General features: G+C 40.0%; 1 protein-coding gene across 22 annotated transcripts in view; it reads right to left on the bottom strand.

Annotated features, from left to right (window-relative positions):
* Positions 1-1,260: 1,260 nt before the first annotated feature.
* PAK1 (p21 (RAC1) activated kinase 1) overlaps positions 1,261-22,118 on the bottom strand; it is a 133,868-nt gene continuing 113,010 nt past the window's right edge. For 21 of the 22 annotated variants that reach the window (XM_070625805.1, XM_070625794.1, XM_070625803.1 and 18 more), the window contains 7 exons: positions 21,128-21,176; positions 16,020-16,132; positions 12,637-12,754; positions 8,356-8,455; positions 7,108-7,304; positions 4,113-4,250; positions 1,261-2,602 (listed from right to left, as the gene is read on the bottom strand). In XM_070625805.1, coding sequence (XP_070481906.1) covers positions 2,516-2,602; positions 4,113-4,250; positions 7,108-7,304; positions 8,356-8,455; positions 12,637-12,754; positions 16,020-16,132; positions 21,128-21,176 — 802 coding nt within the window. In that variant the 3' untranslated portion in view covers positions 1,261-2,515. Of the gene's footprint in view, positions 2,637-3,320; positions 3,336-4,112; positions 4,251-7,107; positions 7,305-8,355; positions 8,456-12,636; positions 12,755-16,019; positions 16,133-21,127; positions 21,177-22,118 lie in introns of all 22 variants that reach the window. The other variant, XM_070625813.1, reaches the window with a different exon arrangement.

Below are 22,118 nucleotides of genomic sequence, written 5' to 3'. Positions count from 1 at the left end.
ATTAGACAAGCTGCAATTGTCTATGAGTAGAGAGTTTCAAAGTTCTCTTGCCTCCGCATTCTACAGGAAGGAAAAGGCATGGAAGCATGCTGTGTTAAGCTGCCCGGGCATGAAGAATGTTCTGTTATCTGAGTTGATGTCTAGATATCTCACTAGTAAACAGTCATCCCTATAATGCTTACATTGAGTGTTGGACAGTTCACAGGATAGCCAACACCTAACTAATCAGACAACTCTCAGATTCCAGAGGGGCAATCAGCTAACAGTTCCTCAGGGCTCATCAGACTAACCAGTTTACCACTGATCTCAAAGTGAGAAGGTACAGTCTTGGGGCCCTTAGCACTCTTGTCTTCTGATGGGCTATAACATTCCTTCTGTCTTACATATAAGCAATCCAACTGTATTTGTCCTTTCAGTAACTGCATGGAGGATCTCCTGTGCCTTTGTATTTTTTTTCCATACAACAATATTGGGGGTCACCAATCTTATCACTTTTAACCCCTTGACCTAAAAGCCATAACCACACAGCATTATAAGAGCTGTTGGCTCACTTATGGCCTCCTGGAGTTATCTCCTTCACCTGGAGGTGGGGACGGGGCGTGTGATGGTTAACTTTATGTCTGTCAACTTGACTGGGCCTAGTATCTGATTAAACATTATTTCTGGGTGTATTTGTGAGGGTGTTTCCAGAAGAGATTAGCATTTGAATTGGTGGGACTGAGTAAAGCAGAAAGTCCTCCCCAGTATGGGTGGGCATCATCCAAATAATTGAGGGCCCAAGTAGAACAAAAAAGTGGAGGAAGGTTGCTCTCTGCCTGACTGTTGAGCTGGGATATCAATCTTCTCCTGCCCATGGTGCTCCTGATTCCCAGGCATCAGACGTCAAGTGGAATCTGCAGCATTGGCTCTCAGGCCTTCAAACTACACCACTGGCTTTCATGGGTCTCCAGAGACGCAGATCATGGACTTCTCAGCCTCCATAACTGCCTGAGCCAATATCTCATAATATACAAACATTTTTGGCCCATTTCTCTTTATATTTAAAGTAAAAGTGTTAAGAAGAAAGAATACACATTAAAGTATATACTGGTAAAGGGGCATCTTATCTCTAACTTAAATCGCAAATGATTCAGGAAGAAAAATATATATATATTTTATAATATATGTATTTTTCTTGTTCTTAAGTTTGATAATATTTCAAAATAAAAAATTAGAAAAGGAAGGAAAAAAGGAAAGGAAGAAAGAAAGGCATACTCCAAGTAGAATATTTTCATCTTCTTTTATTGAAGGAAATAAAACTTGTGCTACAGAGGCAGTGGTACCTCAGAGCATGACAAGGTAGCCAATGGGGCTGACATAACAAGCCACAATGCTGGCCAGGGGTCCTACCATAGCGGGAGGACCAAAACCACAAAGATAGCAGGAGGTAGCAAACATCCCCAACACCCAGTGCAAGCATTTCCATTTGCAGAGAGCTTGGCCATGCATCATAAAAACAGGGTCCCCTCACAGCTGGCAGAGTATCATCTCAGGCTGCCAAATCCATCCAAAACTAACATGTAGTCTCAAATTTGGAGATCCTTCCCTTAACCCAAAGATTCAGGCCTCCAGCAGATCTGAGTTAATCTTTCAGCTCCTTATCCAGATGGGAAAAAGAGGCTGAGTTCTTGAAACGTCACATAGGTATAGCTGGACAGATGCTGATGCCCAGCCGTATTCTAAAAGCAGCTACATTTTTTTCCTGACTTTTCACACTCTCACCCAGCATGTGCCCTAGGAAACCTCTCAATGTTATAAACAAGGACAGAATGGGGGCAGCAGCCTAGGGGATGTAGGGAGTCAAAAGCTGCTACATAGCCAAGAGCATTTCACAAGAAATAGCATAGAGAACACTACTGGGTCAAGATTCTCCCAAAGAGCTGCTAGAAGCATACACAAAGAAAAACGTGGTAGCTCTCTCTCCCATATCAGGATCAGCTGCGCCAAAGTCATGGTCCAGGAAGATGAGCCATTTCATGTCCCTGGCAGATTATTAACCCCCAAGGCATTCCTCAAGCTGTTCCAATTTTCAGTAAAATAAGGTGTTTGGGCAATTCAGTCACAGAAAAGCAAGCACTAAAGAAATCTCAACCAATTACAAATTGATAATGTTATAAAGCCAAAAATTTATATAGTTAAGAAGTGACTGGCAAAGGGGAGGCTGGAGGGGTGGAGATTTTGCTATGTAGAAATAGGAGTCCAAGGGTTTATTCATATAAGCTCTTGATCGTAAACCACCCTCACATCCACTATTGGGAGGAAACTCCATATTTAGAAATGGCCGTCATCTGATTAGTCAGTTGCAGTTCTCTTCAATGCTGGACACACAGTTTTCAAGGATCAAAGTCTTGAGAGCGCTACATCAGGAAATGGGAAGAGCAAGGCAAAGAAGAGAGGGCATCAGGGGTTGGAATTTCTGAAATGAGCATTTATTTCACAGAAGGCTTGGCACAATGAGGCTGGGGTGGGCGTGGTTTTAGTGACTGTTCTTGGTTGCCTCCTTTGCTGCAGCAATCAGTGGAGTGAGGCTGGAGAGGGGCTTGGCAATCTTCAAGAACTGATGCTAGAAAAGGAGAGAAAGAGCAAAAGACACATGACTATCATTCTTCCTCAGCAACCACTACAAGATGTTAAGAGCATCCACATTTGCACAAGGTGCTGCCTGGAGAGCTTCAGACCATCCCCAAATTGAAGGACATCTTTAAAAGATAACAAACCCCCATTTTGGAAAGCTGTTTGGCAGTACAGTAGTCCCCCCTTATCCGTGTTTTGCTTTCTGCAAGTTCAGTTACCCGCAGTCAGCCGCAGTCTGAAAATATTAAATGGAATATTCCAGAAATAAATAATTCCTAAGTTTTAAATTGCACTGTTCTGAGGAGCATGATGAAATCTTGTGCCATCTCGCTCCAACCTGCTTGGGGCATGAATCATCCCTTTGTCTAGCATATCCACCCTGTATACGCTACTTGCCAGTTAGTCACTTAGTAGCTGTCTTGGCCATCAGATTGACTGTTGGGATATCGCAATGCTCAGTTCCTCTTGGTCCTCATAATACGAAAGTAACTGACTGTGCACGCCTACGGGTTAATCACTGTGCTAGAGTTGCAGGTGATACTTATTATTAAGTCGCCAGTAGGCAACATAGTAAAATGACACTAGTAAGAAGAAATTGTACCTGGAACATAAATGTTAAATACAAATAATGTGGCCTGCTAAAGGCAGCTTTTGCAACCATATGAAATAATTATGCCGTAATGTCAGGATTGAGCGGGTGGGAGTACACGCAGCTTGGTAAACTCCCAGCTCCAGGCTTCCCACAACCTGGCAGAATCGCACTCCAAACAAGCAGAACATCACCGCCACCATTTGAGAGGGTTTCCAATGAAGAAACTGGGAAGTCTGGAAAAGCTGCATTCGTTAACTATCCTCTAAACTTACATCCTCTGAAATCCTTTACTGAAAATGGATCTTTTGCGCTTATCTCAGTAAAATATAATTTGTGTAATATTTGCATGTCAGAGATTTGCATTTCTTCTTACCAAGACTCAAACTCTGCTAGACTAATTCAAGCAGAATAAAAGAAGTACTAAAGAAAGATATAGGCTGGGCCCTGCCCTGTGACCTAGTGGTTAGTTTGGTGTGCTCCACTTCTGCAGCCCAGGTTCGGGTCCCAGGCACAGACCTACACCACTCATTGGCAGCCGTGTTGTGGTGGCAACCCATATACAGAACAGAGGAAGACTGGCACAGACATTAGGTCAGGGAGAATCTTCCTCAGCAAAAAAGAAAGAAGAATATAGGCAAAGTTCAATAGGAGCTCAGAAAGATTTTTAAGCTGAACCTAGAGAATGTATAGAGTTTTAATAGGTTGAGGAAGAGCCTAAGGGAATAATGTGAGCAAAGCCCCAGGGATGAAGAAGGTTAGGGAATTAGGAATATAGGGTGAGTGTGGGAAGTGGTAGGAGAGAAGCCTAGTTCTATAATAACCAATACCCCACAGACAAAAATGAAGCAAAAAAGGCTTGGCTTAGTGATTCCTCAAATTAGGTGCTCCCCTGCAAAGGGACAGTTACCTGCAGCAGCTCTTTAGCTGAACCTCTCTTCTCCACATCCATCTCAAGACAGCGGTTCAGAAAGTCCCGGAAGATACCTGACAGCTTCTCTGGGTTCTGAAGCTCCGGGGTCCCATTGGTGGCAATGAGGTACAAGGCCTGGAAATACAAATGGAGAATGACCTTAGGCTCCCACTGGAAGTTCTCTCTTGGTCCCCAGACATGCCCTCTAGAAATATGGTCAGCTGTTTTATGCCTCTAGGACACAAAGAGGCAGCTTTGGTATATCGGAAAGAAAATGACCTAAGGATCAGGTTTAACATTTAGAGGTCATGTGACCATGTGCAAGCCAGTAAACTTCCAACTTCCTCATCTGTAAAATAGGGAGGATAATGGTGCCTATCTCACATGTCTGTAAAATAAAACAAGATAATATATAGGAAAGCACTTTGTAAACTTATGAAGTGTATTACAGACCCAAGGGTTTATTCTTCTTGATTACAGATCTAAAGGGTTTATTATTCACTAGCCTGATGAGTTAAACATCTGCCCATTTGCTGGAGGAAATTATTCCTGGTGCCTTCACCTCAGTCATCTTAAGAACTGATCTCTTCCAGCAGGAGGGGAATATAAAACGGAAGTGTTCTGTAAAGCAGCAACCTGTTGCACTGTTGCCTCCCTGGTCCCCTAACATAAAGCATCTCCTGGGAAAGGGAAAGAAAAACAGTTCTTCTCAAGCACTCAGCACTTTAATTCACAAAGTGCTTACACAAACACTCATGTAATGACCACAATAACTCTGGATAATAGGCAGGGCAAGAATTAGCAGCCCCATTTCACAGATAAAGTCCAGAAACAGAGAGAGATATGCCTGGGATCATGCTGTTTGTACGAGCTCATGTCCTCTGACTCTAATCCTAGTCTTATTTCCATCATACCTTACTGATCATCATTTTCAAGGCCATTCTAAGACGGGGGAAGGTGATTGGTGTGTGGATTCAGAGAACAAAGCTGGGACCAAAATACAGAAGGCAGTTTCAGTTTGGTACATGGAAGCACTTTCCAATAATCAGAGCTATCCAAGAGGTGTCCAGTTAAGATTAGATGACTGTCTATCAGCGACAACACACAGGGAATTCCTACACTGGATGGGAGGTTGAAATGAATGAGAAAATAAAAGCAATCAAAATAACTCTCACATTTGCCTATGACCAAAATTACCAACTACTTGCATCTGTATTCATATACTCTGCTTTCCCTCTCCTATTACGAAGGATAAATTATCTGTACTCTAATCTAACACTCCTTACTGATCCAACCGCTCTCATCTACTTAAGAACATCATTCCTACAGATGGCACTTTGCTCTGGGACGTGACCATTTTCCTCTTCTCCAGGAGATCATTCTCATCAGCACACAAACATGTGTAACAGCATCTTTAAAAAAAAAACAAGCCCTCCCTCGACTGCCCTTCACAATACTGCTCCATTTCTCTGTCCCCTTAACAGCAAAACTCCACAAAAAACAACAACAAAAAACAACTGCTTATACATGCCATCTCAGCTTCTCCCACTCTGGTGAATGTTCTCTAATTAGGCTTCCATTCCCATCACTCTGCTGATGCTGACTGTCAAGGTCATCAACAACCTCCACAGTGGCAAATCTAATGTTTATTTCTCAGTCTTATACAACTTATCAGTCACATTTGACACAGTGATCCACCCTCCTTCTTGAAATACTTTGTTCTCTTGGCCTGCAGGACACACTTCTCTCAGTTCCCCTCCTTCCAGGAAGGCCACTCCTTGTCTACTTTGCTAGTTCCTCCAACCGGTAAAGACAGGAGTACCCCAGGGCTCAGTACTCAAACCTCACTCCCTAGGTGAGCAATCTCATTTATCATCCAGTTCTGATTTTTAAATGAACCAACTATATACTACGTACTAATAAATTTGTATTTACAGTCCTGATCTCTCACCCTTGAACTCCAGGCTCATATGACCAACTCTATTCAATATCTCCATTTGGATGTCTAATAAACATTTCAAATTAACACATTCAAAACCAACTCTTTATCATCTCACTTTACCTGCTCTTCAACCTTCTCAGTAAATGGCAACTGAATTTTTTCAGCAATTAAGGCCCCAAATCTTGTAGTCACTGTTGATTCCTCTTTCTGTGATATCTAATTCATCTTGTCAGCTGTACATTCAAGATATTTCCTGAGACCAACCATTCTTCGCTCCTACCAATACAGTTCAAGCCACCACTCTTACCTGAACAATTACAAGAGTATCTCACAGTCTGTTTTCCATAAAAGCACCCAAAATGATTCATTTATAACATAAATCAGATCATAATACTCCTCAGCTCAAAATCCTCCAATGGTTCCCAGTTTCCTGCAGAATAAAAGCCCCATTCTCACAATAGCCACAGGATCTTACCTGATCTAGCCCTGCCAGTTCTCTGACCTTGTCTACCATTCTCCACCCTGCTCACTCACTTCAGGGACAGTGGCCTCCTTGGTTTTCCCCAGGACACAAGCAGCATGTTCTCAAATCCAGTCCTTTGTTATACTTGATACCTAGAAAATTCTTGTCAGATTAATCTCATGGCTTGCTCCTTTACATTCTTTAGGTTTCTGCTCAATTAACTTAGAAGACTGGACTTCCTTCTTTACCCTAAATAAAATAGCACACTTCTCCCTCCTCCCGCCATTTCTCTCTTAAATCCCTTACTCTGCTTTTTTTCACGACACTTACCTTCTGCCATTAGATATTATTTTATTATCAGAACAGTTCCTTGCACACGATAGGAACTCAAATAATCACTGAATAAATGAATGAGTGACTGCTAATATCCCTTTTCTTTGAGCATTTATACTTTAAATTCAACAGTGCCTAGTTCTATCCAGAAAAGAGAGATCCAGGTTAAAAGCCATAGGGAACAGCCTGAGTCCCATTTCCTGGGACTAAAGACAACAGCCCAAACATCTTGAAATGGGACTAGTAACACTCACTCTCAGAGGGTTTTCATTGAGGTATGGGGGTTCCCCTTCAATCATTTCAATGGCCATGATGCCCAGGGACCAGATGTCAACCTTGGGCCCATAGGCCTTCCGCGTCACAACCTCTGGCGCCATCCAGTATGGGGTTCCCACCATGGTGCTCCGTTTGCTCTGCTCTGGGGTGATCTGGGCACAGAATCCAAAATCAGCTATAAAAAAAAAAGAAAAAGATTTATTATTTAGGGTACTCCTTCCATAAGTATTGACTGTGTGCCTACCCCTAGGTGGCAAGCTCTGCCTGGCTCCCAGCCACTGCAATCCCTTGTCTCTCCAAAGCTGGAGTCATAACTGCCACCGTCATGTCCAGCTCTTATCGTGTCCCTGTGCAACCTTGAAGAGAAGTAGGACGAACATAAGAAACATCATCTCTGTCTTCCTCCCCCTCCTCAAACCAAAAGGACTAGGCATTAAAGTCCAAGCTGCCCATTTTGGCCTTGATTACTTGCCCTAATTCTGCTTTCTTCTTGAAAACCATGCCCATGCCCCCCAGAATCTGGCAACTGGATCCTTGCTTTATTCTCTAGGCATGAGTCCCAGACTTAAACCCTAATCACCTACAAATAGGCATGGCCCTGCTTTTATCAGTTCATCACCCTGTGCCCCAGGACAGAGACTGTTAACAGTCTTCCCATAAGGTGTGACACAACCTATTTGTCTGGACGACTGGTCTTTACACTTTTCAACGAAATGTTCTGCCTGCAGTTCATTCACATAATATAATATGTTAATGCAATCATGTTTGTTTAAATCATGAGGGCTTGGATAGGAAGGACTACGTCTTCTTACTCATTTTTTTATTCCCAGAGTGCCTGGCATAAAAAAGACATTTAATAAAAGTTTGCTGAATGAATGACTGAATGAAAGAAATCACACTAAACTTTTTTCTAATTATGTATTTCATGTCTCCCATACTAGACTGAGAACTTCTTGAAGACGAGCAAAAGTTTCCTCAGTGCCCAGCACAGGACCAAGCACAGGACCTAATGGGCATTCAGTAAATTTTTTTGGCTGAATATATAAATGAATTAAAAAAAAAAAAAGAAATGACACCCTATACAGTGCTGAATAATATAAAGAGCTCACATTTCCCAGAAAATAAACAAAGACCCTTTGGTGAGTCCTGTAACTACTATTTTATGATTACCATCCCACAGGAGACAGGGTCCCACAGGGAAGAGAAGTATTATCACTCCTACTCACTTAGCTTGACAGAGCCATCCATTCCCAACAGGATGTTGTCACTCTTGATGTCTCTGTGAATGACCTGGTTTGAATGCAGAAACTCCAAAGCCTGCAGGCACTATTGAAGTGGTGTGGGCAGAGGGAGAAAAAAAGAACATATAATATGAAGACACATAGAGAATCAACTAATCCAACCTCTTCATTTTGTGATAAAGAGAGTGAGTCCCCAGTGAGTAAAATGACTTCCTCCAAATTAGTGGCAGAAGTAGGTCCAGAACCTAGTCTTCTGTCTCAACATTCTTTTAACACTCCATGCTGCCTTATTCCTTTCTTATCATGTATCTTATTATACCTTATAATAGTTTTAAGTACATGAGTTCCTCCAATGTATTTTGAAATCTTTTACAGAACATTAGATCCTTGACAAAAAACCTGAGGCCCAAGAAAAACGACTGAGGAAGAAGGGAAAGCATTTTGTAATGATAAAACTGGAGGAAAGTGACAAATAAGAGACATATTTGGGAAACCAGACCTATGGAAGTGATATTAGAAGCAGTGAAGTTAGGAATCATCTTATTTTGGTGAGGAGATAATTTGTACTGTTTTGGGTATGTTGAATTTTATATACCTATGACCATTTGCAGACAAATGTCCAGGAGTCAACTGAAAATATGAGTCTTAAATTCTATACAGAGGTCTGGATGTGAGATAAATATTTAAAAGTCATTTGTGAAGAGGTGATTTTTTTTTTAACTTATAGGAATGGTTGTCACTGGCAAATGATATAGAAGATAAGAGGAGAAAAAAAAGGACCTTGGAAAACACCTATACTTAGCAGGCAGAATGAGTAACATAGACTGAATGGAACTATGAATGCCTGGTTCTGCCACTACCCGATCAACAATATCATTCTAGACAAATCACTTACTCTGTCTGGGCTAATGTTTTCCCGTATGTAAAATGCAAGGATCAGAAAAGATAATCTCAAGTTTGCTTTAAGTCAGACATATATAGATCACTTCACCCTGAAAGAGCTGAATACACATTCTTCTCAACTGCACATGGAACATTCTCAAGGATAGACCATATGTTGGGAAACAAGGCAAGCCTCTACAAATTTAAAAAAATTAAAATAATAACAAGCATCTTCTCCGATCATAGTGCTATAAGGCTAGAAATTAATTACAAGAAAAAAGCTGAGAAAGGCACAAAGATGTGGAGACTGAACAACACACTACTGAACAAGCAATGGATGGATCACTGAAGAAATTAAAGAAGAAATAAAAAAATACCTGGAAACAAATGAAAATGATAGCATGCCATACCAACTCATATGGGATACAGCAAAAGCTGTATTAAGAGGAAAATTCATCGCAATACAGGCACATCTTAACAAACAAGAAAAATCCCAAATAAGCAATCTTAAAACTACAGCTAACTGAACTAGAGAAAAAAGAGTAAATAAAGCCCAAAGTCAGCAGAAGGAGAGAAATAATAAAAATCAGAGCAGAAATAAGTACTATTGAAACAAAAAAGGCAGTAGAAAGGATCAGTGAAACAAAGAGCTGGTTTTTTGAGAAGATAAATAAAATTGACAAACCACTAGCCAGACTTACAAAGAAAAAAAGGGAGAAAGCTCAAATAAACAAAATCAAGTTTGCTTTAAGTCCACTAGTTTAAGTCCATAACCCCAAACTAAAATTTTAGAAGCTTCTACTAACTGAAAAACACTAAAGATGCAAACCAATTGGAAAATACTATTTAAATGCTCTCAAATTAATAATTCACTTTATAAGAACATGCCAATGGCTAAATTAAGAACAAACCAATATCTAGATATGGCTTTTCCCTGAAAAAGTAAGAGTTGCTTTCCTTAGGAGGCTGGAGACCCTGGCCTCTAGATGTCAAAAATTATGATCTAAAAGGATGATTTCAGGAAATTGGAACCCTCATACCTTGCTGGCAGGAATATAAAATGGTATAGCCACTTTGGAAAACAGTTTGGCCATTCCTCAAAATACTAAGCATAGAATTGTATATGACCAGAAGTTCCACTCCTAGGCATATACCCAAGAGAAATGAAAACATACCTTCAATCAAAAACTTGTACATGAATGTTCATAGCATTATTCATAATAGCCAAAAAGTAGAAATGACCGAAATATCCATCAGATGGTGAACAGACAAATAAATGGAATCTTACTTGCTAATAAAAGGAATAACGTACTGATATATGCTATAACATGGATGAACCTTCAAAATATTATGCTAAGTGAAAGAAATCAGTCACAAATGAGCACATATTACATGATTCCAAATATATGAAATGTCTGGAACAAGCAAACCTATAGAGACAGCAAATAGATTAGTGGTTGCATAGGACTGGGAGGGTTGGGAAGTGGGGTTGGTGGGGATTGACTGCTAATGGGTATGGAGTTTCTTTTGGCGGTAATGAAAATGTTCTAAGATTGATTGTGGTGATGGTTGTACAGCTCAATATACTAAAAACCATTAAATTATATAATTTATGGTGAATTATATGGTGTGTGAATTATATCTCAATAAAGCTATTTTTAAAAGGTGGGATGATCTCTATGAGCACTTAAGGATAACAGTAATCTACCTATTTATGTAACATTGAAAATTTTTTCCAAGCTCTTTTTGACCCATATGGCATCTCTAAGGTATATACAGTATGAATATTGTAGTTCCCATTTTATTTATTAATTTTTTTGTGAGGAAGATTTGTCCTGAGCTAACATCTCTGCCAATCTTCCTCGATTTCGTATATGGGTTGCCACCACAGCATGGCTGATGAGCAGTGTAGGTCAGCACCTGGATCCAAACCTGTGAACCCAGGATGCCAAAGTGGAGCGTGCTGAACTTAACCACTAGGCCGTGGGGTCAGCCCCTGCAGTTCCCATTTTAAAGATAAATAATTTGAGGCAAATTGATTTCCCCAAGCACATTTACGCATGTATTCTTAACCAGTGACAGTCTGTTCCTGGGGTGAGTGCAAAACATCTTAGATACTACAATGGTTTGTGGCCTTCAGAAGGACCATGGTACATAAAAAGATATACAGTATTATCTATGGTCTTAAATTTCATGGGGGTAATGTGATTAGGAAAAAATGTCTTAAAAGGCTCCTTGGTGGGGGAGGGAGGAGATAATGAAAAAAAATTGAGAAACACTGCCTTAGTGGTACAGCAAAGAAAATAAGTCAGATCTCCTAAGAATCTCAAGCCTGTGTAAATTCCATTAACCTAAGTGTGCGTATTCTAGACCCCAGGGTTTTTAATGCAAAGGTGATCATATTTTCTAGGACAGTATGGATTTCACATGATTTTATTTTTCCTAATATCGATTAAATATGCAACTACATAATTTGATCTGTATGCCACCAGATCTTACATCATCAAACCTCAATCTTACTATTAGATTCATCCCCATACAACTCTGAACCTAATCTTCTAATCGCCTAATCTTCTACTCTCTCCCTAATTCCCAAACTTTTCTATTATTGGGCTATTGGAAAGTTTCAGTCTTTTATCAGCAAAACACCCAATGTCTTCAACTTCTCTGAATATTCCTTTCATCTTCTTGCTCTAATGAAAATGTGGCTATTCCCTGAAGACACTGCTTCTCATAGGGCCCTCGTGGAGGCTTTTTCCCCTCTTCTTACACTAGCATATTACACACCTTAGAATTTAATAGTGGTGAGGAGAAAGAAAAATACCTATTTAAGCTTTGTTTTCTATTTCTTTTGCCTGGAAGTATTTTTACCCTAGATTTTCGCTTGGCTTGCTTTTTCATATCATTCAGATCTATGGCAAAAACTTCCCTGACTACTCTGTCTAAAATAGTACCTTCTCTGTCACTACTGTCTTACTCTACTTTATTTCCTTCATTGCACATGAAGAAAGCAGGAAAGCAGAATAAAAATATGTTTAAAATCTATATCCATATAAAAGAGAGAAAGGAAAATATTGCAAAGTATTTACAGCAGTTATCTTTAAGGGTTGAAATTATAAGTGATTTTTTAATGTATTATATATTTTTGGTACTTTTTAATTTTTCTACAAAGGGTATGTAATTTTATAACTGGAAGAAAGTTGTCTTTAAAGAAAAAATCATGGTGATAGGAATTTCAAAAACAGGTGTAATATGAGAATGATAGGAGAGTCCAACTAATTTCTCCCACCTCCAGAGTGCCCAGGCTGAGATCCTATCAGGTGCAGAATTTTGAGAGAGACTGATTTGGAGGCCACTTCCTGCCTAGTTGGCCATTGGCCTTACCTCACGGCACACAGCTGCAATCTGGCCTTCATCCATGCAGGTTTCTGTCACCACGTCTGTCAAAGAGCCTCCAGCCAAGTATTCCATGACAACCCACAGCTCATCTCCTACGAGGTAACTGCAGGGAGTACAGATAAAGGATGAGAAAGAATAGAGTACACTGAGCCACAGCACTGGGTTTCCAAGGCTACGCATATACGCAGAGTGAACCCGCATTTCCATCAGCTCTGGAAGAGTCTAGGGTTCCTTTTTCCGGGGAAAAGCAGAATCTGGGGCACAGAATCACTAATTTGACATCTCTTAAGGATTCGCCTGGAGAAAACAAAGCTGGCTTTTCTGTGAAGTCCCAAAGGACAGAACTAAGATCGCTAGGTTGAAGATACAATAAAATTATATTTCATCACAGCACAAAGTAATCCTTCCTAAAATTAGGCATGATTCCCACACCTCTAAAAGCATCAAAGCAGAGAGCACCCAAACATTTGACAAAGACGGGATTTGGAGTCCATGTTGCCAACATTAGGGAAAGTCACTACACCTCCTTAAGAGTTCTACTGGATCTGAGATCCATGAGGCTAAGTTCTGGGTCCTGTTCAAGACTCCATCCCCCAAGGCCAGCACAGTAGATGCCAATATTTAAATAAATAGAAAGTAAAATAAAAGATAACTGTAAATATTAAATAAAACAATGGCTATAAAATACATTCAAAAGCTGTCAAGTCATAGTCATTATGCTGACAATGATCTCCATTTTGAGTGTCTCTGATTCTAGCAATGGAATGAATTCAGGAAGGGCTGCAGAGCCAAAGCCTCTTCTGGTAAGCCAAGGGCTGCCATTTAGTACTGGATCCCTAGAGAGATTATGGGGCTGACGTGAGTTAGAACTGATAGTTCCACTCAGGGATTGGATCACTCAGCCCTGTTACGTGATAAACAAAAGGTCACTTAGCCTGTCTGGTCAGTTTCCTCAGCTGTAGAATAAGATAAATAAAAACAAGGATAACCCAGAGCCCCACAGATTCTTCTGCTAGCTTTAGACAAAGGAGCTAGATTAGAATGGCTTGAGCTGTGTGGTACGTCATCTTATCTTCATCGTGACATTGGGACTACCGCTAGGCAGATGGGGAGACTGTTGGAAAAAAACAAATGGTCTCAAGCAACGGGTAAGATTTGAATCCTATTCTCTTGATTATGAATCAATCTAGTACTCTTTGCATAAGATTCTGCATTCTTTATAATTGAACGTCTTGTAGTTTTTTAATGTCTGTGAAGAATAAATATGACAGATTAAGTCTTTTGTCAACAATCTCTTTTGAAAGAGAAGACTATGGGGATTTGGACCAAAAGAGAATTCAGGACTGGGTAAAAAACCCTCCACCGGCATGAACCTATTTCCTCTCTTGACAAAGAATGCACATTTATGGCCTCTCATCTGGCACATTGAGAAGACATCTGTCAACTTGGACTGATTAGGGGAAGAAATAGGAGGTCCAAGAGACTCTCTCTGGACATTAACAAAGCAGAGCCCCTTTACCTAGGCCCACATGTCACTGTCAAAGCTAAGAAAATGCAAGACCAGACTCAGGTTGACTCAAACACTTTGTGGCTACACACTGTAGCAAGGTATCTTCAAAAATCACATATTAAGGTAAAGCCTCAGAGCCTCACATATTTGGAGAAGAACAAATATAGAGTTCTCCTCTGGGACAACTCACAAAAACCAGACTCTGTACCTTCACTGAATGCTCGGGTTAGTAGGCGCCCACTTCTGTCCTCCTACAGGAGCTCCCAGGTCATTTTTTTCTCTCCTAGACTGGGAGCTATTTCAGGGCAGGGACTGAGCCTTACTTACTTCTGATTCCACAGTAAAAGCCTCTGGAGACACCAGCAAAGGCGTGATCAACCAATTTATAAATCTTCTAATCCCATTTCCAGAACACAAATTCCTTCAATAACATGGTCATGCATTTTAGTGTTTAGATACCTCCAGTGATGAGGAACTCACTATTTTATAAGACAGGCCATACCCTTATTGGACAGCTTTAATTTTTCCTTATCATGAGCCAAAAATCTAGTACCCTTATAGCATTCAGTAATTTGTTCAAGCTTTATTCTCTGCATAATAAATTCTTAAAAGAGATGGGAAGGTGAATAATAACTTTCAGAGACTTGTTCAGAGCCAGTCATGGCCCACATCATGAGAGACAATCATCCCCCAAAAGGAAAAGGCTTTATTCTCTACAGCTTTCAACATCATTTGTTGGGAAGGTCAAAGCCCAACTCTCTTCCTCTTTAAAGAAACAGAAGCTTACCAAATGTTTTAGATGAAGAACAGGAAATCTGGCAAAACCTGGCAGAAATGAGATCTAGCTGGCAATGCAATATAAATAGTAAAGGAATTAGAGTTGACGACTTAGTCCAATATCACCTCCACCTATGAAGTCTCTGAAACCCGGGCAAGCAGCTCACTTTCTTTTTTCAGATATGGGAGAAAAGAATATGATATGCTGGAAAGTGCATGAATGTTGGTGCTAGGAATATTCAAATCCAAAACCCTCATTTGCTACTTACTGGCTTACTGGTCTTGGACAAGTTATTAACTTCTATGAACCTCAGTTTCTTCATCTGTAAAATATAGATAATAAACCCTACCTCACAATGAGATACTGTTAATGAAAGTGCTTGGTACAAAAGTAAAGCATAAGACAAATGTTAGCTACAACCACTATTTTATGTTGAAGAACAGAATTCTGATGGGCTGAAAATAATCAAAATGGGATTTAATCAAGATAATTAAAAAGTTCTACATTACCGGTTTAAGGCAAGCTCATGTAAAAAAGAATCGGGTTTTAATTGACTACAAACTTACTAGGGTCAACAATGAAAACGACTTCCTAAAATATAAAATGAATGAAATCATTAGGTTGTGTTGTGTTTAGAACAATGGAGGAGTCCCACTCTCTCCATACTGGTCAAATCTCAAATGAAACTACTGTGTGTCACATTTTAAGAGAAAACAGACAATCGAGAAGTTATTCAGGAGGGTGAGAAGGATAAGAAAAGATTTGGGATGCAGAATGATTTGAAGACCTACATGTTTGACTCCAGCAGATGGGATGAAGGGCTTCCCTGAGGCAGAACAAACAGTACTAGGACCAGAGGTTAGAAGCTGCAGGGTGGTATGGTTCAGCTTAATCCACAAAGACTGTGCAGTAATCAGAGCTGTCTAGCAGGACACAGGGTCAGAGTCAGAGAGCTAAGCATCATAGAAGATTCTTAAATGGAGGCAGTTCTGAGAGCTGGTGTTGCCTTCTCCTCTGACAGCTCTACCAGCCATCAGTCCTGAAGGGCCTCTCTCTCCGACGGAAGCTATCACTCCATACCTGTCCAAGTAGTTCACAATATTTGGATTCTTGTTTTCCCTCATGACCAGGATCTCATTAATAATCAGCTCTTTCTTCGGCTGCTGCTGAAGGTTCATCTGCTTAATGGCCACCTGGAATCAGAGTACATTCAATGTGCAACCAGAGTCACTCAGCATTTACTGAGCATCTACTACGTACCAGACCTTAAACACTAAGGAGACGGAGACGAATAGGACAGTCTTAGCCCTTGAGGAATTCAGAACTTATTAACATAGACCAGTGGTACTCAATCTGAGGACCCTGAACCAGCAGCAACAACATCATCTGTTGTTGGAAATGAAATTTTTCAGGCCCCACCCAGACTTACTGAATCAGAAACTCTGTGTTTTACTAAGTCCTCCAGGTGATTCTGATGTGCACCAAAGTTTGAGGATCAAACTTGCTACTAAATAAAATATTTATATTAGAAAAATACTTTCTAAAAATCACAATATTTTTAAGAGGACCGCTATAACAAAAGTCCATACAAAATGCTACAGAAAACACAAAATAGGGCAAGAGCTCTTTTAAACTGGCAATGTAGAGAGGCTTCATAAAGAGGGAGATGACTTTTTGAACTTGGTGTGGAAAGGTAAATCACAGTTGACCAGGTTAAAAGAGAAAACAAGAATGAGATCTCTAATGTTTATGTGTGAAAAAAGATCTTGATAAGCTTTTTGTCTATAGAAGTAAAAGAATTTCCACATAATATAAATATAAAGCGTACATTAGTCTCCAATGCACTTTTGCATCCATTTCTTCTATGTGTCAGGTACTATGTAAGGTATTCTCAAGTTTATTTCATTTAATCCTCAGAGATACCTTATGAGCTAAGTATTACTACTGACCCCTTTTGACAGATAAAGAAACTGATTCAGAGAGGATATGTGACTTGCACACAGCTATTCAGTAGCAAAATCAGGATAAGAACCCTCAAAAGTGATGCCAATTTATCCTGTACATACGGACAGACTAATCTTCCCCACAGTACACATTTGATAACCCTCTACCCTGCTCAAAAACATAAATGGCTCCTGCTTACCTAGAAATGTTCCTCAGCCCAACATTCAAAGTTCTCATGATCTGACCCCTTTCTTACTTCCCACTGTATTCCTTCATATACTCCATGATCTGATTATCTCTCCAACTGGAATACTTTGCATCATTTTCACATGTTCAAAAGCTATTTATACTTTGTATCAGGCCTAAAGAAACTCCATTCTCCAAACCAGACAGGCTTTTCCCCTTCTTTAAAGCCCCTTAAGATCATATTTATGGTCCATAGAAAGTGCTTATGGAACTCACCAGATACTGCCTAGTATGATGTTAGGGTGTATCTCTCTAGAAGCTTGAGAGCTCATTTGAAAGCTCAGAATCCCTGGTGCCAAGCACAGGGCCTGACACACAGTGGGTGCTCAATAATGTTTGTAGAAATGAAGAGGGAAAGAGAAAATTCAGTGGGGTGATAAGTACTTTGTTTTTGAACCACAAAAAGCATCACCAATAGGCTACTCTATCCCACAGGAGTAGACTTTAAATTATTTCCTAAATGTTTATTCCTTAGAGAAATTTTCTCTTTTTCCTGCTTAAACAGACAAAAACATGAACAACTCACAGAACAATTAAATTAGTCTTTCCAGAAGCAGCAAGAAGTGTAAAGGATGAATAAAATTCAAATTTTTACGGAAAAAACTCCAATTATTTTTTCAAGTATGGACAGTCTTCTGTAGAGATCTAGTTCATCAATAAGAATAGAAATGATTCTTTTAAATGTCTTGACCACCTCCATTTCCTACCCCAAGTGAGAAAAATTGCTTTGGAGTCGTGTCTCCTATCAGGTTGGGCTTCTGCTCCAGCTGCAGTTGCCTATAACGTTGATTATTAGCTTTTTCTAATGTATAAAGAGCAAAACATTGATCTAAAGCCTATTACATTAAGTATAGTAAGCCTTATATAGTCCTAAACTATGGTTTAGGCTAAACACCCTTCACCTAATCCGATCCCTTCTATTGAGGCCAACAGGTAGCACTCCTATAATACAAAAAGAACTAGACTTGAACTCTGAGGACCTAAGCTCTGGGGCTGAGTCTGTCACTTACTGACTTTGACCAATCGTAAGCTCTCTGAGCTTCAGTCTCTTTATCAATACACTGAGGATAATAATCCCAACCTCGATTCTGCTCCTCACAGGATTGTTTTGAGGACTAAATGAGATAGTAGCCAATGTGTTACTCATATAAAAGTTATAAATTTAAATAATAAAGACAACAATGAGAATGCTAATCATAGTAATAACTTAATTTGATGAGTACCTGGCTCAGAGCAACAGGAATGACAACATCAGCAGAAACCAACCATCCTCCCACCACTACTGTTTATCGAATGCCGACTGTGTGCTAGTGCTTAAGTGCTGTACTTACATTATCTTAGGAAAACCTAACAACAACCCTACCAAGTAAAAATCATTATCTGCACTTTCAGGTAAGGAAATTGACACTAAGACACAAGAAAATTGCCCAAGGTCATAATCAGCGCCTATATGACTCCAAAGGTCTATATGACTCCAAAGCCTCTTCCAGTCTATTCCTTCTAATGTACACATTCCCTCTAAAAACGGGTTTGAAAAATAATTGTTGAATCTGTAACTGGAAGACTTCCCAGCACTAACATGCTAATCTTCCTATATGTGACAGACAATAGCTCTGCTCTTTCCAGCTGGATAACCCCCAGTAAGCACTCACTCACCAAGACTGAAAACATCTTGCCAGCTCCACTAGAGATTTGTACTCCCTGGGGCAGGAAATGAGGCTTTCCTGACCACACTGCATTAGCCACCCTAATGGACTTGATTCCATTCATAGTTTTCTAACCACAACGCAGGCACATAGTGAAATCAAGTTTCTATTTCCTGTGGCCAGCTTCTCACACGTGCAGCCTCCAGGCCTTCCAGGAACCACTCATCACCAGTCAGCCTCCCATCAAAGGCTGTAAGGGCCTAGAGGCCAGAAATATGACAAGGTGCTAGTGCCTAACCTTAGCTCTGCTGTGGCCTTGTAGCACAGAAAGTACAGGTTTAGGTTTTAGAATCAAAAGTTTCTAACCCAGGGACCGGCCCCGTGGCTGAGTGGTTAAGTTCACGCGCTCCGCTGTGGTGGCCCAGTGTTTCGTCAGTTTGGATCCTGAGTGTGGACATGGCACCACTCATCAAGCCATGCTGAGGTGGCGTCCCATATGCCACATCTAGAAGGACCCACAACTAAAAATATACAACTATGTACCGGGGGGCTTTGGGGAGAAAAAGGAAAAAAAAAAAAAAAAAAAAATCTTAAAAAAAAAAAAGATTCTAACCCAGTCCTTGCTAAATGCTGAGCACAACCCTGCAAAAGTTATTTAAACTCTTTGTGCCTCAAATTCCTCATCAATAAAAAGGAAATATTATTACCTACCTCATAGGGTTCTTTTTAGGATTGGTATAACCTCCACTTTTCTATCTCTGCATCTAATTAACCATATTTAAAGTTGGTACAATGATACTATCCTTCCTTCCTCACTATTATTTTAACACAGGTTCCAGGACCACAAGACTTACTTATATGTACCCAATGGAAAGTATAGTCTCTTCCATTTATGTATGATTTTAATGTCTGAGTGCTTGCACAGGACTGAATCTTTCATAGAGTTCTTAGCACAAGTTGTGACACAAAGCAAATGTTCAGTAAATGCTTTGTGGAGTAAATAAATATGTAAAAACAAAAATTAATAAATATATAATTCTTAAAGTTTATTATGTATTTTCACATGCACTGCTTTACTGAATTCTTTCAACACTTTTATAAAGTATATGTTATCATGCGTATTTCATAAATAAATAAAATTCAGGCTCAGAGAGGTCAAATGACTTGCCCAAGATTATATAAGTAGACAAAGGGAAGCCTCTAGGTTGTTGGATTCTCACCTCAAAGAACAATTAATAAATCCTTAATCATAATGGTGATTTTGTTTTTCTAAAGTTGACTTACCCTTGATGGAGCCTCAGTATCTGGCTTAGACGTTCGTAAAAGACTCACAAAAGTACAGTGAAATACGTGCTGTCCCTAATAACCATGACTTCTCTAGTATACCAGGGGGCTTCAACTGCCAAACGTACACAAGCAAGTCCTAGTAGCTTCCCTTATAGGAGCCCAACTCTATTTTCATTGGAATAGGAGGTGCCTCTCTCAACCTCTGAGCCCCAGTATTCTTTGAACTAAGAACTTCCCCAGGCATCCCTCATCCACAGCCTACCTGACAACCTTCCTGCTCTGCAACCAAAGAGCAGAATCCAAGGAAAGCTCAAGTACTCTACATTCCCTGCATGGCTTCCTTCTGCTGAAGGTAAGACCTTGGGTCAGCAGGCCTTGGCAATAAGGTCAGAGTTCTCCCAGCTTAATGAAATGAGAGAGAAGAGGTGCCTCCAAATGAGGACTTCAATGTCTACTGCAATCCTGGGCACAGAGTAATGGAAGGACCACTAGATTAGGAGTCAAGAGACATGTGTTTAAATCTCTCCTATATCAGATTTCTCTCCCAAGCACCAAACCTGTGTAAACAATTGTCCACCAGGCAGTTCCACAAGAAGGTCTCTCAGGCAGTATCCAAATTCTTCAAACATATTTATACCTCCACCTTTTTTCTTTCTCCTTGACTAATATCACTCACTTGTGAGTCATCTTCACATTCAGTCAATCACCAAATTCCGTCAAATCTACCTACCTCTCAAATCTATCCTCTTCTCCCCATTCATACTATGCTACCACCTTAGTCCAAACCATCATAGCTCATCTGGAATTACACAATGACCTCCTGACTCCTGTTCCCCTGGAACAGTAGAATCCCCTGTTCCACTCTTATCTCCTCCAATCTGTTCTTGACACTGTAGCCACAGTGACTTTTTCCAAAATCTGTAAGTCTCATCGTGTTACTCCTGTTTAGTTCTAGTCTGCAATAGTAAGAAACTAGAAGTGTCCCTATTGAGTGAAGAAGGACTAAAAACTAAAAAGAAAAATAAAAAAGAACTGAAGGAGCAACAGTTGGTGGTGGATACTCACCTCCTGTCCTGTGGCCACATCCATTGCAGTGTACACAGTGCCTGAAGCACTGAACAACAGGTGGGAGAGAGAGAGACAAAACTTGTTAAATGAAGTGACATTTGTCAAATGCAGTTCTACAAATAATCTGGCAGTGCAAGCGTTAATAATAAGAGCAGCAAAAATAATTCTCCCCACTGCCCCTCCCCACTCTAATAAAGAGAATTACAGGCTCTAGTGGCCAACAGGGAAGGCATGTGGGAGGCAGAGAAATACTAGGAATAATGCTAGGAAAGTAATCATGTTCATTCTAAATAACTAAAAACCAACCTCGTTTTATGCCTATAACCATGAACCCTGTATGTTTGTAGGTGGGTGATATGCAACAATACTTATAACTATACATGCTATATGTCAGATATATATGATGCAATCTGAAAAAATTTAAAACTCCATGTATTGCAAAAATGCAATCTAGACAAGCCCTGAGATTATGTTTCCCAGGGAAGTCAGGTCAATCCAGGGAGAAAAGTCACTTGTAAGTTTGCCTTGCTGCTAGAAATTATGGTCACCAGCTTCCCAACCACTACTCTTTAGTTGGGACCCTAGCTACATGCCAGGAAATTGTGATCATAAGATACTGGCTATCAAATAAGGATTGGATTATTTGCATTGGCAATTATTTCCCCAATGCCTGATTATCCTACCTCTAGCCATCTTCTGTCATAAAGCTTGTATCTATCTTCCTATCACTATCCGCCCTTATCCAACCAGATGCACCATTCTTAAGGGGCAAATATGCCCAGGCCTTGGGGGACTGGACATTTTGGGACTATATCTCCATGATTACAGAGGTCTAGAAAGCTACTCAGGCCCACTGGTTAGTACTTGATTATTTCTACCTTGAACAGACATATGAATTCCAGGTCAAAAAAAAAATAATCTTCAGGTCTTAAAGGGAAAAAAAGCAAGCAAAAATTATAATCATACGAATTCATCATATTTGTGTGGT

The sequence above is a fragment of the Equus przewalskii genome, chromosome 6 (assembly GCF_037783145.1).
Source record: "Equus przewalskii isolate Varuska chromosome 6, EquPr2, whole genome shotgun sequence".
Lineage (NCBI taxonomy): Eukaryota > Metazoa > Chordata > Mammalia > Perissodactyla > Equidae > Equus > Equus przewalskii.
The sequence above is the reverse complement of the archived record's forward strand: the minus strand, read 5'-3'. Positions and strand labels throughout refer to the sequence as shown.